The 17,117-nt window shown below is 35.3% G+C and overlaps 1 protein-coding gene across 2 annotated transcripts in view; it reads right to left on the bottom strand.

Moving 5' to 3' along the window:
* Window positions 1-4,439: 4,439 nt before the first annotated feature.
* plxnb2b (plexin b2b) overlaps window positions 4,440-17,117 on the bottom strand; it is a 161,379-nt gene continuing 148,701 nt past the window's right edge. For both annotated transcript variants that reach the window (XM_059536883.1, XM_059536884.1), the window contains 12 exons: window positions 14,990-15,056; window positions 14,422-14,568; window positions 13,242-13,398; window positions 13,059-13,159; window positions 12,888-12,972; window positions 12,658-12,809; window positions 9,130-9,290; window positions 7,414-7,561; window positions 7,268-7,332; window positions 6,668-6,743; window positions 6,519-6,593; window positions 4,440-6,015 (listed from right to left, as the gene is read on the bottom strand). In XM_059536883.1, coding sequence (XP_059392866.1) covers window positions 5,911-6,015; window positions 6,519-6,593; window positions 6,668-6,743; window positions 7,268-7,332; window positions 7,414-7,561; window positions 9,130-9,290; window positions 12,658-12,809; window positions 12,888-12,972; window positions 13,059-13,159; window positions 13,242-13,398; window positions 14,422-14,568; window positions 14,990-15,056 — 1,339 coding nt within the window. In that variant the 3' untranslated portion in view covers window positions 4,440-5,910. The remainder of the gene's footprint in view (window positions 6,016-6,518; window positions 6,594-6,667; window positions 6,744-7,267; window positions 7,333-7,413; window positions 7,562-9,129; window positions 9,291-12,657; window positions 12,810-12,887; window positions 12,973-13,058; window positions 13,160-13,241; window positions 13,399-14,421; window positions 14,569-14,989; window positions 15,057-17,117) is intronic.

Here is a 17,117-nt window from a genome sequence, read left to right as displayed (position 1 = left end):
ATACTACAAACGCTTTTTTCACATAAGTTATAATAGTTTCTATACTGTAATAAATGCTATGTCAATTAGCACTGCATTGTTCATATACTTTATCACCTGCTGGAGATGAGTTGAAAAACCATATTTTGTTGCAGTCGTATGTTAAATGTCTTCGTGTTTCCAAAAGTGTCTGTTTTTCTGTGAAAACAACTGTTTTCATACAGCGATAGCTGGACGCTGTTGTCCATATTAGGAGTTTCCTGTTATGACTTTTAGCGCGAGAGCGAGCCGAGCTCCAGCTTCGAGCATGAATGAAATACACATTGCAGGAGAGCTTAGCTTTCAGTGATGTTCATATCGCCTTCTGAAAAGGTGCGGGGGACGAATTTCAATGATATTAAAAGTGTGGGGGACACGTCAAAACTTTGTGTACCACTTAGCAGCAAAAGACTAGACTTGCAGTTTATTTTTCGCGAAAACTGGCGTAAAAGCAATATTACTCCGTAAATAGGGCAGAGCAGGTGGTTCATCAAGTGTGGATAAATCAGCTGGTTTCAGACGATTAGCCCGGGTTGATGTTGATGTTTCAGGTTATGTTCTTGTTTTTTATATATATATATTTAATTAAAGATGTCTGTTTCGACATGCTCATCTTGTGTAATGCGTGTTAAAAGTTTACTTCACTAGCAGACGTAAACTCATCTTCCCACCCCCCAACAATACGCGATTGGCTAAACAGTGCTAATAAGCTTATTGATTGGCTGTTGCAGTAAGGCAATTATATGAAAAGGTTTTGGCTCTACAGTAGTTATTTTTATGAAACTTCATGTACGTGTTTAAGTGTTTAGTATGTCACATATGCATGATTTTTTTTCGGCTTTCCCACATTTTTTTTTTTTTTTTGTCTGTTCTGATTGGGTGGGCCAGCCGTCAGTTTGAGTGGGCCAGTGCCACCCTGGCCCTTATGTAGCCTCGCCCCTGGTTCACACTGACAGCAATTTGTACTTGTACTCTAGGTTGGTACAAGCTGTGTTCCATTACCACTTTTTTTGCATAAATTTGATCTCTATTATGTTGCATTGTACAGTACAATAAATTTAGAAGTTAATCAAGTTAAGCAGATGTTCAGATTATGTAACACACCTTCATCCTCAAAAAACATTACCAAAACTATACAAAAATAGGATAAAGATGGTCTGTGTGGTAATTGATTGACTGCTGAAAGCATGGAATCAATTTAAGAGACATTTAGAGGCCAAACACTATTATTTCTTCATATTTTGGGGCCTATACAGATCATGTTCATGTTAATAAACAATGTTATTTTAGTAATATTTATATAGTATTTATTAAGAACATTATATTTATAAATATATATATATTCATATTTAATATTATATTATTTAAAATCTGGTTCTTGAAGCTTCATCCTTGTGCTCCACTCCTCTCGAAAGACATTAAAATCTCATCCCATGTAAGTCTCATCATGAAAGGTCTCTGATTTATTAGAGACCCTCCAGATCAGGGGCCAGAAAAGAGGCGAAACCCAACACCTGAGAAATGGAGGTGTATATTTATTCATATAAGGATCAGATGGTCACACATAAGAAATCAGTCCTCTGAGTCGACAAGGAGCACTCGTAGTCCTCCGCAATCCCACAACACTTTGCTCTCGGCACATTCACAAAGGGAAAGGGGAAAAAAAAGATGTTGACAACAACAACAAACAAGCTTTCTCAGAGCATAATGCACAGGTGGACAGTGTAGACAGAATTGTATTTTAATACAAAGGCATATATTTTCTTTAGGACATAAAATATTAACTGCACAGCAGTAAGAAAAGGTTGTGTACAGATTGTTTGTTCATACACACCATTGAAACACAATTTCGGATCGGTACAATAATAAAAACATTTGTGCTAATCAATAATTAGTTTTGCATAAAGACCAAAATGTAATGGCAGCTGTCCGGAGGGAACGTTTTGACATTCTCCTCCACACATTTATTCAGCTCGAGCATTTTTCCCAATGCAGTAAAACTCCTAAAAAGCACACACTCACCACAAACACCCAAAAGATATTCAAAACGGCGCTTTTGCTCTATACATACAGCATGTTCAAATATATTGGCATATTCTGGCTACAGCACACCTCTGAATACTGCACTTACTGATGTCTAACACCACACTTCACATACGCCACGACCTCTGACCTCTACACGCCCCAGGACTACCGAAACCCCACCCACCCTGACGTCTTCAACACCATACCATCACATTTAACACTTTTTAAGGCACGTTTTGGCTACAGAAAGGCGTTAAAAGAAGCGTTTTACACTCAACTACGAAGACTTGCATCTGTGCTTGTGCTTTAAACGGAGAGTTCATCCTAAAAAATGAAAATTATTTACTCACTGTCATGTCGTTCCAAATCTGTAATATGCTTTGTTTTTCTGGCGGAACATAAAAGGAGGAGTTTTTTTTTAGTTTTTTATGTCCTTTTTGTCTTTTTATGATTCTTTAGAAAAAAAAAGAGATAAATACATTTCACAATTCAATTTGATTCATTAACTTCAATTCAGTTCTGATCTAGGTTTGAATTTGATTAATAAAAATTCTACTAATGCTGAAGGGGAACCAGTCAGTTGGTTTGTCACTATAAATATTAAAGGTTTAAACAGTTTTAAGGTAAAAATGGACAACGGATTTGTATACATTAAGGTCTAAATGGTGGCCATCATAAAAGCTTAAACGTATTTTTTAAATAATGAGGTACAGGTGAAATAAAAATATAATAAATATGTAATATAGGTCATATAATTAACAAAATGTTCCACTTGGAGTTATTTTTTCTTCCTAACTGTTGAGTTTATAGACATTGAATGGCTTTCCTGAGATAAATGCACATTACGTGACTCTGTTTATTTACGTCTTTCTAATACGACTGCAATTACATGAGACACATTTGGCATTTTAGCAAGTTGTACCGTATCTTTCAACATACCTTCATATGTTCGTTCATGTTTATTTCATCCTAATTTTTAGTAAAGTGGAAGATGATTTGCTTTCCGCTCTGCAGTTTGAACTGAGGCGCTACAGTGATCTATTTATTGTGAGAATTTGAAAGCTAAGACCTTGTTTCATATCAAAAGTAACATGCTTATTGCGATTTATTAGTTTGGAGGCACGCTCCAAATAATCAAATAATGTTAAGTGAAGTTGTGTTCAAGCGTCAATATCGATTCTTGGCATTTAAGAAGATTCTCATTTAAAAAAAAAAAAGTTTTGAATAAATTTTTTCATCCTAGCCATATTCTTTTGTGTATGATATTTGGAACAACATGAAGGTGAGTAAATGATGATTACACTTATCTTTTTTAAGTGAACTATCCGGTTAAAAACAAAGAGTAATTGGCAAGGCTAGATTTGAAAGCAGAGTCAGAATGATGCATGCAGTTACGATCAAACACAGCTCCTGGTGGTTGTATTAAAGCAGACGTGAAGAGAGAGGGAATGCCGGCCCGTGCCAAGCACTTCACGCCAAGCAGCTCTGCCCAACTCTCAGCGTCTGACATCGCAGGCCATCTGCTATCATGATACCGCTGCTCTCAGATCAGAAACGGCCAGCGAGATCAGGCCACTTCCATAGAGGAGGCCGTGAAACTCCCTGAACTGCTAAAAACTTGAATTCAGTGGGCATTCACATTCACAGAAAACCTGTTTAAACACCCTGTGAAAGTACAATTGGGAGTTTTGTGGTTTTTATTTAATGTCTGTTAGCTTGGAGGCTAACGACTGTATGCTAAAGTACTCTTAAAATGCTGACAAAACTAATTAGTTTATATGTCAGGGACTATATTTTCTGGCAAGAGGTGGATTAAAAAATATTTTTACTGTATGTAGGACAGTTGAACATTGTAACTCCTAACAAAACCTTTTAGCTTTGATATTATAGTACCTTATTGCTTGGTGTAAACATATGCACTACCGTTCAAAAGTTCAAGTGCGCGAAAAAAAAAAAAAAAAAAGGATATTAATACTTTTATTCAGCAAGGATGCATTGAATTGATCAAACTTGACAGTACAGACACTTATAACATTACAAAATATAATGTTTCAATGAAATGTTGTTGTAAACTTAAAATTCATCAAAAAAGTATCACATTTTCCACAAAAATATGAAGCAGCACAACTGTTTTGAACATTGGTAGTATTAAGAAATGTTTCTTGAGCACCAAATCATCATATTAGAATGATTTCTGAAGGATCGTGTGACTCTTAAGACTGAAGTAATGATGCTGAAAATTCAGCTTTGCATCACAGGAATAAATTACTTTTGAAAATATATTCAAATAGAAAACCATTATTTTAAATTGGAATAATATATCTAAATATTTACGGTAGTGAACGGTAGTGTATATGCATGAATGTCCTACAGTCCACAATGTTCTCTAGAATGAGACTGTCCCTTTCCTCTAAATTATACAAACCTGCTCCGATTCGCAGTAGCAATTCGATTTTTTTTTTCAGCCAGTAACAAAACAAAAAGCTCCAAGCCTTTTTTTGACGTCTTTAAGACACTCATCAATTGCAAATGTCACATAGCTGTAAAAAAGGTTTTGTCCAAAGATAAAAGCGTCTCTAGGAGCAGAATTTTGGCTGAGTGCTATAGTACCATCTTGTTTAGTGGCGAATAACAAAACAAATGAATGTGTCATTATCCTCCCTGCCAAAATAAAGCCATTAACGATCCAGATCGCACATCTAAAACCTTTCCAACAGAGCTGCAAAGAGTCAGACGAGAAGTTTTCAGTCAATCCTCTCAGCTTTGCTCAACCATCTTATGCCAGAAACACAGTCTATGCAAGCAGAGCATTTACAATCTTGCACAGAGCCTGTCTCAGAAAGAAACACATTTCTATCAGGAACAGCCAAAAATCTGTCCTGTACATCATCAATTTGTGCTTTACTTAATAAATTCAGTCAGTAGTGAAGCTTTCAAAATAAAACGATTTTCTGAAAAAAAGACTTTTCACAGGTACTCATGCGCTAAAAAAAGAAATGCCTCATGACAAACTTATTTTTTCTTTATTATTGCCTGTTTTGATTTTCTGTGGATCTACTAGTGAGTTCATAAGGTTGAACTGAAATAAGTGGTTATGAAATGGAAGGCCATTTGATACGTTTGGAATAACATACACTATTTTGTGTAGAAATGTCCCAATTTTTACTCAAATAATGAGTTTAAAAGGAGCTGTTAATAATGATAGATGATATTAGATCACGCTAGAAATCAAAGGCCAAGATGAGTGCATTGCATTGTGGGATATAGTACCTAGTGCAGTGTACTCTAATTTGAACGTGTGGTCTCATTTGCGAAATTTCAGCATGGATGTGTCAATGGAAAAACACACCGAATAACAGCGGTAAATCTGACTGTATGTTTTGGCAAATGTTACAGTTAAAGAACATTTGCACACCCTACACATACAGTACATACTGCAGAAACAGTATTGGTAGTATGCTAGTATGCTGTTACGAACACATCCCACGCAATTCCTGCTGTCACCTTCAGTTGCTTTTGATTGGACGAGACCAGATGTGACCTCACCGTAGGCACACCCCCGGCTCACACACACTGCAGGGACATGGGCAGCTCCCTTTTGGTCAAAATATAGGCATCCTTTTACACACACATACACACAATCGCACACACACAAACAGAAGCTTTAAAAAAAAACTGACACAAGGCCATCTATTTAAAAAGTTATTTTCCTCTTATAAAGCTTTCTGAATAAAGACCGCACATTAAAAAAAATATAGAATACGATTCTTAAAACCTTTGTCTCTACACAGGAAGAAATTGAACATCTGATTATAGTGATGAGCTAAATACAGACAGAGTGTAGGCTCATCGTTCTCTCTGGCAGGGTTAGAGGTCGGTCACTTTGTTCTCCAGCGCTGCGGCGATCTGCTGCAGTCTCAGTGTTAACTGTTTACTCTGAGCGGCAGGATCTTCATCCAGAGACTTGATGATCTACAGAGACAGACGGACCATGAGCTTTCAGTACACACACATTATACACACTATCAATCTATCTATCTATCTATCTATCTATCTATCTATCTATCTATCTATCTATCTATCTATCTATCTATCTATCTATCTATCTATCTATCTATCTATCTATCTGTCTGTCTCTCTGTCTGTCTCTCTGTCTGTCTCTCTGTCTGTCTCTATCTGTTTTTCTGTCTTTCTGTCTGTCTATGTATCTGTGTATTTCATGTCCCCCCTTCATTTTCAATCATCTTTTATCTGATTATTTAAAATGTCCTGCTGTGTGACAAATTCAATTTACTCCACATAGTGTGTCAATTAATGTAAAATGACATGCATATTAATTATACAAAATAATAAAAATAATAAAATAAAAAGCTTACATCTTAAGTTTAAAATGCTTGTATATGTCACTGCTGCGACTTCTTAATGTCAGTTACCCGTGTGTGTGTGTGTGTGTGTGTGTGTGTGCGCGCACTCACCCCATCGTAGTATTTGCTGGCGTACCGGTAGAGCTGATGAAGAGCCACTTGTGTGTTCAGTTTATCTGTGTGTTCCTGAAAAAAAAACCTAAATCAACACCAGTCTGTTCATTTCCCCTAAAATCACAGAAAGCCCATCACACACTCACCCTTGACACTTCAGCCAGATGTGTGTTCATTTCCTGGTCACTGACTGACACCATCTGCCGGATTCCTTTATAGTACCTGTGGAGAAACACAACAGACGTTTGTTCCAAACGGCAGATTATTCTAGCATAAAACACCTACTCTGAAAAGGGTTGGCTGCTTTATATACTGGTCTGAAGGTATCTCCATCTCTTATTTTATTTGAGGCTTAGGCAGGGCAAACTGCATTTAAATCTAAAAATATCAGCAGAAAATACTGTTGTTGATCTAAGTATATCTTTTTTACTTGCTAAAGTTTCTCAAACAAAACATGATCATAAGTAACTTAAAGATAAGTTTTGATTTGATGCGTTTAAACTATCAGACTAGTTCTACCTCAGAAATGCTTAATGTATACACCTGGGAACATAAGCAAAACTTGTTTTCCCGGAGGACTGACAGAAACCTGTCGCTCTGACTCCCAGATATTGCATAAACCCAGTCAATCAGATCACGCTGAGAAAGTTCTCGGCATTTTTGTGCACAACATGCATCAGACAGTCTGTAAACCATCTGTGGGCGTTCGGCTGGAGGCTGAGACTGTGCAATACTGGAGCACTTACTCGTCTACCATCCTTTTGTAGGTGGAGATCTCCTTTGCATACAGTAATTTGTTGCTGGGAGAATCCTGCAGGCAACAAAGAGAGAGAACAAGCCGATAAATGATGTGTTTCTGGTGTTCGTTTATAGCTGATTCTCAAATACTTACACGACTGAGTTTGTGCTCAGTTTTTGTGCAGGCGTCCATGAAGGTCTGAGCGATGACGGACAGAGATGCGTCCACGACCTCGCTCACATGCACGTCAAAAATGAAGTGAGGGTTCTTCAGTATGTTCACCCAGAAACGTAATGGCAAACTGCAGAGAGAGGCAGATTATTATTATAGGGCTTTGTGAATATGTAAGAAATACTTCACTTATGATAGTCAAGGTTTCTTGCACCAAAACATAATTTTGTAATTTCGTTTCACAGTCATTTGTTCATAAAACAAAACAAAAAAACAACATCATTAGACCAATTTCTAAGGCTGCACAAAATATTAAAACCATTTAAAAATCATAATAAAGCATAATGCTACTGTGAATTCATTTAAATAAATATATGCCCTCCGGGTTTAATATGCACTTTATTTATATGCATGGAGGTTACAGCTCCGTTCACAGTAAATGCTGCTCCACACAAACTGTTGAAATGGTTGCTTATAACGTGCATCTGGGAACAATGTGCACCATTCTATCAGATTTATAAGGTAAATCATTAAAAAACCTATGCCAACACAGGAGAATGCATAATTTTTCTAAATATGCTAACTATTAATCGCGACTTCAGTATAAATGCTCGCCCTGAGTTTGCATGTTTTCACGACCACCTTCTTTTGTTCAAGAAATTACAGTGACTGTATCACTGATTTCATAAAGTAGCAGCCAGATATTAAAGATGAAGTGGACATTTGAGTTAAATGTTGTTTAGTCAAAATTAAACGAGGGTTAGTTCGCGCTGTAAAGTGTAAAAACAATGTTTGTATAAATATATTGTTTTATACATTGTTCAATAAAACCATTATAGCCTAACATGCTTCTAGCTTTTGATATTTTATTTGAACAAATTATTATCGCCTCACTGATATTATATATATATATATATTTTAAGTCATTTTAAAGTCTATTTATACAGCATGTTTTCTTAGTAGTTGCTAAGCTTCTTTTCACCATTTTATCATCCTCCAGTCAAAAACAATGAGTCAAGTAACAGAGGAATCATTCATGTCAAACGGTGCGGCTCGAATTATGTTCCAAAGATTAATTATCACGGTCAGGGTTTTGTTTTAAATCTCTAATCCTCGGGAAGAGCAACAGCGATACTCTCCTTAGCAAACACCGCTAATTACTGTATGTATTGAATCCGTTTTATACGGAGTCTTTCCTGCAGTTGGAGCATAAACTCGGTACAGAGCAAATAATTAGCTCAATCCACCCCTCAATACTCACGCCGTCGGAGCATGAACACGGACAGACGGCTCTGGAATTTCAAGCAGGTTATTAAACAGCTCTGGCTTTTGTTTCCTGTGAGCCACTTTTAAAAAACCTCATTCAGATGACTGCTTCTGGAATATATATTGGCTAGTCGCATCTCTGCGGAGAAACGAAAGGTGTATAATAACAGAACAATTAAATTAACCAGGGACGTAATTAAGGTGTTTGTTTGGCTGAGAGCGGTTTTATATTTAATAGAATCGCTGGAGAAGCTGCTGGAGTGATGATATTGCTCGTCACATTTATTCACATCTCCGCGGCAGCTGTCAATCATGCCGCATCCGCGCGACACATCAGGCGGAATAAATGAATGCGGCGCTGGCATTAGCATATGCTGAGCGCTCTCCAGAGAGAAGAGACAATCAGAGAGCAGAGACGCCCGCTGCTCCCACCTGTTGGTCTTCCAGATGTGTATGGTTTCCTCGTCTACGTTCTCGTGTCTGAGGGCTTGCTCATCCAGGAAGTCGAAAAAGTATTTAACTGCTGGCGGGACGGTGGTGCCAGAACAGAGCACACTGCGAAAGAAATCATCCACGAACTGCTGCAGCGTTCCCTGAAAACACACACGGACACAAAAACAAGGTCATTAGAGTTTAGCAGTTTGAGAAAAGGGCTGCAAGTGGGTTTTTTTTTTCTCAAAGCATTTATTTTTTACATTTATATTTATATGGAATTTATGGAACACACACTAGACTAGAGGCTGACATTTTTTCGGGAATCCCGCGTGAACAAAATCACTATTAATCAAGGGATTTGGACGGGCAGGAAAAAATGTCAGTGGGAGAGGGTCGGGACCGGGAAAACTCTTGGATCCCCAACTTTATACACAAATATTTTTTTTACTGAATATTCTCGGGTTAAAGCATGATTTAAACAGATTCAGCACATTCGCTTTCCCAGTAATGCATTTAAAAAAGTTATCTTACAGTGCTACTTCAACTGTCTCTGATTTTGAACAAGCAGAAATCTGTAATAAATGCATCGATCTGTAGATAAAATAACTGACGAAAGTGTACTGTTATTTTCATCACAAACAAAATTTGCACAGCAGAAAGCAACAATTATACCTTCTAATGCTGAAGATGTTATTAGTTTGGCATGTGGTAGGAAAAAAAAGTTTGCACACAATAGCCAAAGCCACTTTGAAACTCTCCTGTTATTTTATTTTATTTATTTATTTATTTTAATATAGGCTAAGTTATGAACATAACATTGAAATACACTGAAATACTTTATCCACGGAGAGAAGGCGGAGCGTGTTTCTGGTATCAGTGCGCGAGCGGAGTGATTATTAAATGCTCAGAGCCGAGGGAATTTGATGTTAAAACAATCATTTTTGGGCATATAGATAAAAGTAATCAATCTTTCGAATCCGTATACGTTTATTTGTGTGCAATCCGAATAACAACAAAACTCAGTGCTTCTGTAAAATAATTAAAGCAAACAAGATGCATTTTACAAGAGTCATGTGAACTTGAGTGTGACCCGTTAGCATGGATGATTTACATTCAATTTAAAGGTGCTCTAAGTGATGTCACACATTTTTTTAGGCCAAAACATTTTTTGTCACATCCAGCAAACATCTCCTCACTATCCGCTAGCTGCCTTTCCCCTGAACACACTGTAAAAAAACGCGGTCTCTCTAGACACCACAGGCTCCACAAACAACAAGAAAAACAAACTGGGCTCACCCGCACCACGAAACATAACAAACTGTTCCAGCCAACAACCGACAAGAAAGATTTGGGGGTGGGGTTTGGGGGGTTAGTGCGCGGATGAGGAGGAGGGAGGGTCTAGCTAGCCTCCGTTTTGTTTGACAAAAATTTGAACGTCAACAAGAAGTTATGACTCCCGGCATCGCTTAGAGCACCTTTAATGTGTGTGCAATGCACATTGTGCATTGTTTAAGATGGCTTTCAGTTAATTAAAAAAACTAAACTTGCTGTGATGCTGTAATCTGTAGCCTACTGTATTTTTTTAATTTATTTTTTTACTGTAACTGACAGATTCCAGCCAAAAAATATACAACCCGGGAATGGGCGGGAACGGGATTCATTCTTCCAGGATTGAACGGGACGGGATTTTCTCCCCGTTTTTTCCGTGGGATTGGGACGGGCTTTTTTTTTTGCGGGAGTGGGACGGGACAGATTTGAAAATCCACTCCCGTGTCACCCTCTAACACACACACACATATATGACTGCTGTCAAATGATAAATCACGATTTATCACACCCAAAATAAAAGATTTGTTTACATAATATATGTGTGTGTTGTGCATATTTATTATGTGTATATATAAATGCACACAAATACACCATATATTTAGAAAATGAACATGTATAGATTTAGATTCAGATAATTTACAACAAATATAAATATATTTAATATTTAAACACATTTTTTCTTAAATATATGCATGAAAATAAATATATATATATATATGTGTTATACTGAGTTAAATACATAACAAAAATCTGTTTTTATAAATGTTAAGACACTTCAAATAAGTAATTAGAGGTTCAGGTGACAGAAATACTTAAAAACCCTTGATGCGACTCATACAACCTGAGCCCTGAAACAACACCGATCTAAACATTGAAAGAGTTCTTCACGTGTCAGGCTGCTGGGTCACTGACAGTCACACATGGCTGTTTTCACGCTTTGATCGGGCTGACAGGTGATGTTCCACGCTCACTTGAACGCTTCTCATCTCCACTACGCTTGTTTCTGTCGGCACTGACAGCTCTACGTGCCGCTGAATTACTTCTGTACAAGGTGAAAGACTTGCGAGGTAATTAGCCTCTCTAATCGCCCAATTTACGCCGAACGGCCTCTGACACAAGGACATGCGACGAACCAGTCAAACAGAATTAGATTTACACGTCGTGACTTAAGAGAACATGCCAGCACTCAGAATAGTTCCTGGAGGTTTATGGAGGTTATAATTATTATATGACACACGTTCCATATTAAATACTGCTGGAGAACTGGAGCGTTCATCACCAACAAGTGATTATGCACTGTTGTCAACTTAATATACAAATGCAAAAATCTTATTTTTTCATTGAAATTATGTATAATACAAGATAAATGTGCATCTTTTTAGATAATATACTTTGAATCAAATGCATTTTTCATACTTTTTACAAATTTGCAAGCAAAAATCGAACAATTTTTTTTAGACGCATGCTGATTAATAGAACAATAATAAACTTGTTCAAATTATGAAGCTAAGTCTTCATTTCTCACGCAATATAGCGGAGTATGAATGGCTAGTAAGTAGTTCTATCTGTGCAATGTTGCTTCTGACATAAGTGTTTGATACATTTTATGAATAAATATAATAGTAATAAAAATAATAAAAAAAAATATTTTAATAATTAAAATCTCTCTAAAATTTACATTCTATGTAAACAAGACCACAAAAAGAAAAATGACCACAATCCAGTCCATTCTGGATAAAATCCAGTGTTATTTTAACATCATTGACATATACTAATATATTTTTCTCAATATTTTAAATTACATTTTATTTTTTATTATTTTTATTTTAAAGTTATAAAGTCATTTCGTTGCGCCTTTCTCTCATGTTTTTGTTTTTTAATCTGTCTATATGCTCATTATTAATTTTTTGAATAGGTTTTAGTTTATTTAAAGTGATTTTCGTACTTTATATAAAAATATGAAAAATTATGCCTTGATAACTAGCTGGAATAAAAAAAAAAAAAAAAAAAAAAATATTTATTTCATTTTAGTTCAAATTTATTTAGTTTCAGGTGATATTCTTTCTTTAAGGTTTTAGTTTTAATTAACAACAACAACCCTGAAAAAACCCCAAGTCATTAGATTTATTAATGAAACAGAAATGCTGGAAGTCCGATGTGGTGAATGTAGAGTTTGTGAGAGGAAGAGCTCAGCACCTTGACGGAGAGCAGTCGGGTCAGATAGATCTCAGTGATGGCTTTGGTCATGGATTTGTCCTTTATGCTGCCTCTCTTAGATTTCATCTCGTCCAGCTCATCGGCCGGTCGCACCAGATGAAACACTTTATCATCCTCCAGCAGGGCGTTTCCTGTGAGTTCAGGTGAAGAGAGTGTATAAGTCTGAGCACCAGCGACAGATCACACTTAGAAAGCAGACTCGCACTCACTCTCTTCATGGTTATCATGATTTTGCTCGTAGGACTGATGTGTGTGCTGAACTCTGGAGAGGACCACCGTCGCATTATCACGTACCTAAAACCACACCAAAGTCATCTTTAAGAACAAACAATGACCCTCGTGTCTTCACTGGAGCAATAATGCTCAACCCATGTGCTCACGTTATAATGGGCCAACGTATTGATGCGCCTCCACCTGCCCTCCTTCTGTGACGACACGTCTAGATCTGACAGGATCTGTCCCGTGGAGCCGGGCCGCCATTCTGTGGGAGAGACCAGAAGACGTGAAGAAGAAGAAGAAGAAGAAAGTGTGGCGCTGCACGTAAGATCATGACGCCGGCTCACCGAGGGTGACGCTGTCTACTTTGGGTCTCTGAGAGTACGGCAGGTTTTTGTACACCTGCTCGATGATCTTCTCCTTCACCTGAGAGATGGTGTCACAGTTCAGCACCTTCACGGGGGTGATGTCCGGCCCCTCGCCCTGAACCAGCACCTGCAGCGTCTGCCGGAGAACAGAAAATACTCACAAATACTGACTAAACCTGTTCAGAAAGTATCTGAAGTAATCTGAGATCAAATAAAGCATATTTATAACACTTTTACCATAACAGGTGCCATACCAATACTTTAATTTTTGGTACTTGATGATTCCAATTACAGATACCTGTTTATTAATTATTAAATTTTTTTAATATTGGGTAGAGAAACCAAAAGAAATGAATCATATTAGTTGGCTTATATTGTTATATTTTTTAATAAACAGATGTTCCTTTACTCATTTTCACACTTAATTATGTGTGCGATGAATGTGGGAATATAAATACATTTTATATTTACATTAAATGATATTATATTATATATATATATATATATATATATATATATATATATATATATATATATATATATATATATATATATATATATATATATACATACACAGACACACACACACACACACACACACAATTTTATTATACATTTATATATGAACATTAATATTAATTGCATATATCATTTTTTAATAAATTCTTATAAATTCATTTATTTTATCGTTATTAGATAACTATTATTATAACCATACCATTATTTTTGCTTATTTATTTATAATTCATACTATTGATATTAATGTATTTTACATGTATTTTATAGATAGATATAGATACATAATCTTTCATTTAGATTATATTTGTAGTGTATAAATATATTTAACACATATATATATAAAACAATATATAACAAATATATTACACATTAACAATACATTTGTAATAAATGTATATATATATATATATATATATCATATGTTTTCTTCTAAAATTTTAATAAATGCAGTATGAATCCATAACTATTATTCTCATCTTTTTGTTGTAGTAGCACCAAAAAAATGAATTACAAAAAAATAAATAAAAATAGAACAGTCCTTTCTTCATCAACGAATGAAAGTGGGAAAACTCCACATCAGTTTTCTTCTGAGCAGGTCACATCAGGCTGTTGATAGGAATCTGAACCTCACATCACATACCAGCACAATGTACTCCACGTCATCTCCCAGAAGGCCGGTGTCGTTCAGCGTGTATTTGGCTTTCTTGACCTGTGCGTCCACAGGCCCCTTCTCAATCTGGTGCTTGATGGCCCTGAAGAGTTTGTAGAGCGGCTCTCCAGCGCTGTCCTGAACAAACAGCAGCACTTTAACACAATCCTGCTGCTGCTTTCATCCCTCACACACAGACACACACACACACACACACACACACACACACACACACACAAGCATCCCTCCTCACTCCAGCCGAGACTCTAGTGCTGATTCATGCAGACGAAGAACAGACGCTACTTCATTAAACACTATTATCATCATCATCATCAGTCACACTCATGAATATCAAAGCTTCACTGACACACCGTGGACAGAACTAATCCAAACCCTACAAGACCTTAAAATACTAATAAACCCATCTAATGTAATATGAAACTTAAGGTGAAGTGTGTAATACTTCCAGCTTCCAGATCAAGACTGGACTTGATCATTAAATCCCGATGTGTGGTTGAACCAAATATGAGTGAATCTTGTCTAATGTTTGATATTTTACCTTCAGGTACTGATAGAGACAGATGGACATCCAGTTACTCAGCATCCTTTCCACCACCGTTTCAGACCTGCACACACACACACACACACACACACACACACACACACTTACTAATATTCAGTAGAACTAACAATTAAATCGTAAAAAAGAATAAATAATTTCACATAATTTTTCTTTAAAAATAATATATAAAATATTATATAATTTCAAATGATTAATACATTATTTTTTTTAAATCATTTTTATAATAAAATACTTAAAAACTAACATTCACTCAAATTAAACTGGTGTTTGGATAATAAATGGATTAATAAATTGGATCATAACTCAAACCATAAAAGTTGGTAAAAAAAAAAGTATAAAAATGAATACAATTTCATATTTAAAAATGCTTGCTTTATTATATATATATATATGTATACTAAATTAATAAAATAATTTAACACAATTAATAAATAAAAATAATTCTATATTAAAACACTAATATTCACTTAAACAGTGTTTTCCAATCATTAATTACATCATAAAACTGTAAAATGAGAAAGATTTTAAATTTATAATTAAATCGTAAAAATTCATAAATAATCCTGTATACAAATTATATATATGTATATATATATGTATGTATATATATATGTATATATATATATATATATATATATATATATATGTATATATATATATATATATATATGTATATATATATATATATATATATATATATATATATATATATATATATAATTTTCATATAATCTCATTTTACAGTTTTATATATAAAAAACACACACATTTGCTAATTAATATTCAATAAAACAGTGTTTCCCAAACTGGAGTTCACGAGTTGATAAAAAAAGGTAATAATTATATTATTTTGTATTATATTATATATAACGCCTGCTCTAAAACATGGACACCTTTTCCTCTGTGAACCTCTTAAAATATATTTTTTTATAAAACTGCATTTCTCAAATCACATTTGAAGTTTATATCTAATCTAATCTGTCAGTTAAGCACTATATTAACACGACAAGTCACTAAACAGCCAACAGTAAGGTTATTAACAGTTATTTTCAATAATAGCCACATTTATTTATTGAAGACAGATGTTGCGGTTGCTGGCTGTTAATGAAAGCAACAAGCCACTTGAGGCTTTACGTTACAGTTATCTGAAGTGGTTTCCCTAAACCGTGTTAAGATCAGTGTAACGCACAGCCTCCAGTGGCCTACTGCTTTAATCAACACTAACACACTCATTTCTGTCAAGAACAAACAACAACAATTAGCATCAGCACCCAACTATGACAATCAAAGAAGCATGTGAACATGATGCTGGAGTGTGTTCTGCTTTGGGACAGAGAGGTTTGTTCGTTTTTTGAATGTCAAGACAGATTTGGATTAACATGACATGTTTTATGTGGCATCTACAGGTTGATCAATCAGAACGATCAATTGATTAAAAAATGATAATCTCTCACGTAGCAAGAGCTTGGCTTTGTGGTCCATCCCAAATCAATAACCATATATTTCACATTCATGCTTGCGGATGTTTGCTTGTCTTTAACTGCCTCAAACCAGAACTCTCAATATATTCCAATGATTTAATGCCATTAAATTCATAAACAAACTTCATATGGGAAATCTAGTGACTAGATATGCCTCGGGAGCCTTAAATCTCATGAAAACCTGTCGAAAACATGCCATATTGCACCCCAAAGCACAAGAAATAAAATATATTTTACACAAAGAAAAAAAAGCATATTATTAGAATCATTTCAACTAGACAGGGCGGGACTTATCTAGCAGCCCCGCCCCCTTTTTAAAGGGGACATCAGATGCCCATTTTCCCCAAGTTGTTATGATTCTTTAGGGTCTTCATGAAAAGTATATAACATACCTAAAATTTCTCAATGATAGTGTAAAACAACACTTTTTATCCTGCCAATAACAGCTAAATATAATTAAACCTAAATGCAAGTATTAAAATGTATTATATTTATGATAAATATTCCATATCTTTATATTAATGTATGATCTATTTATATATTTTATTATATTCTTATAATACAAAAAAAATAAATAATGAAAATGACAAACAAAATAGGGTTAAAACGAAAAATTAACATAA

This window comes from Carassius carassius, chromosome 43, assembly GCF_963082965.1.
Source record: "Carassius carassius chromosome 43, fCarCar2.1, whole genome shotgun sequence".
In the NCBI taxonomy this organism is placed as follows: Eukaryota; Metazoa; Chordata; class Actinopteri; order Cypriniformes; family Cyprinidae; genus Carassius; species Carassius carassius.
The sequence above is the reverse complement of the archived record's forward strand: the minus strand, read 5'-3'. Positions and strand labels throughout refer to the sequence as shown.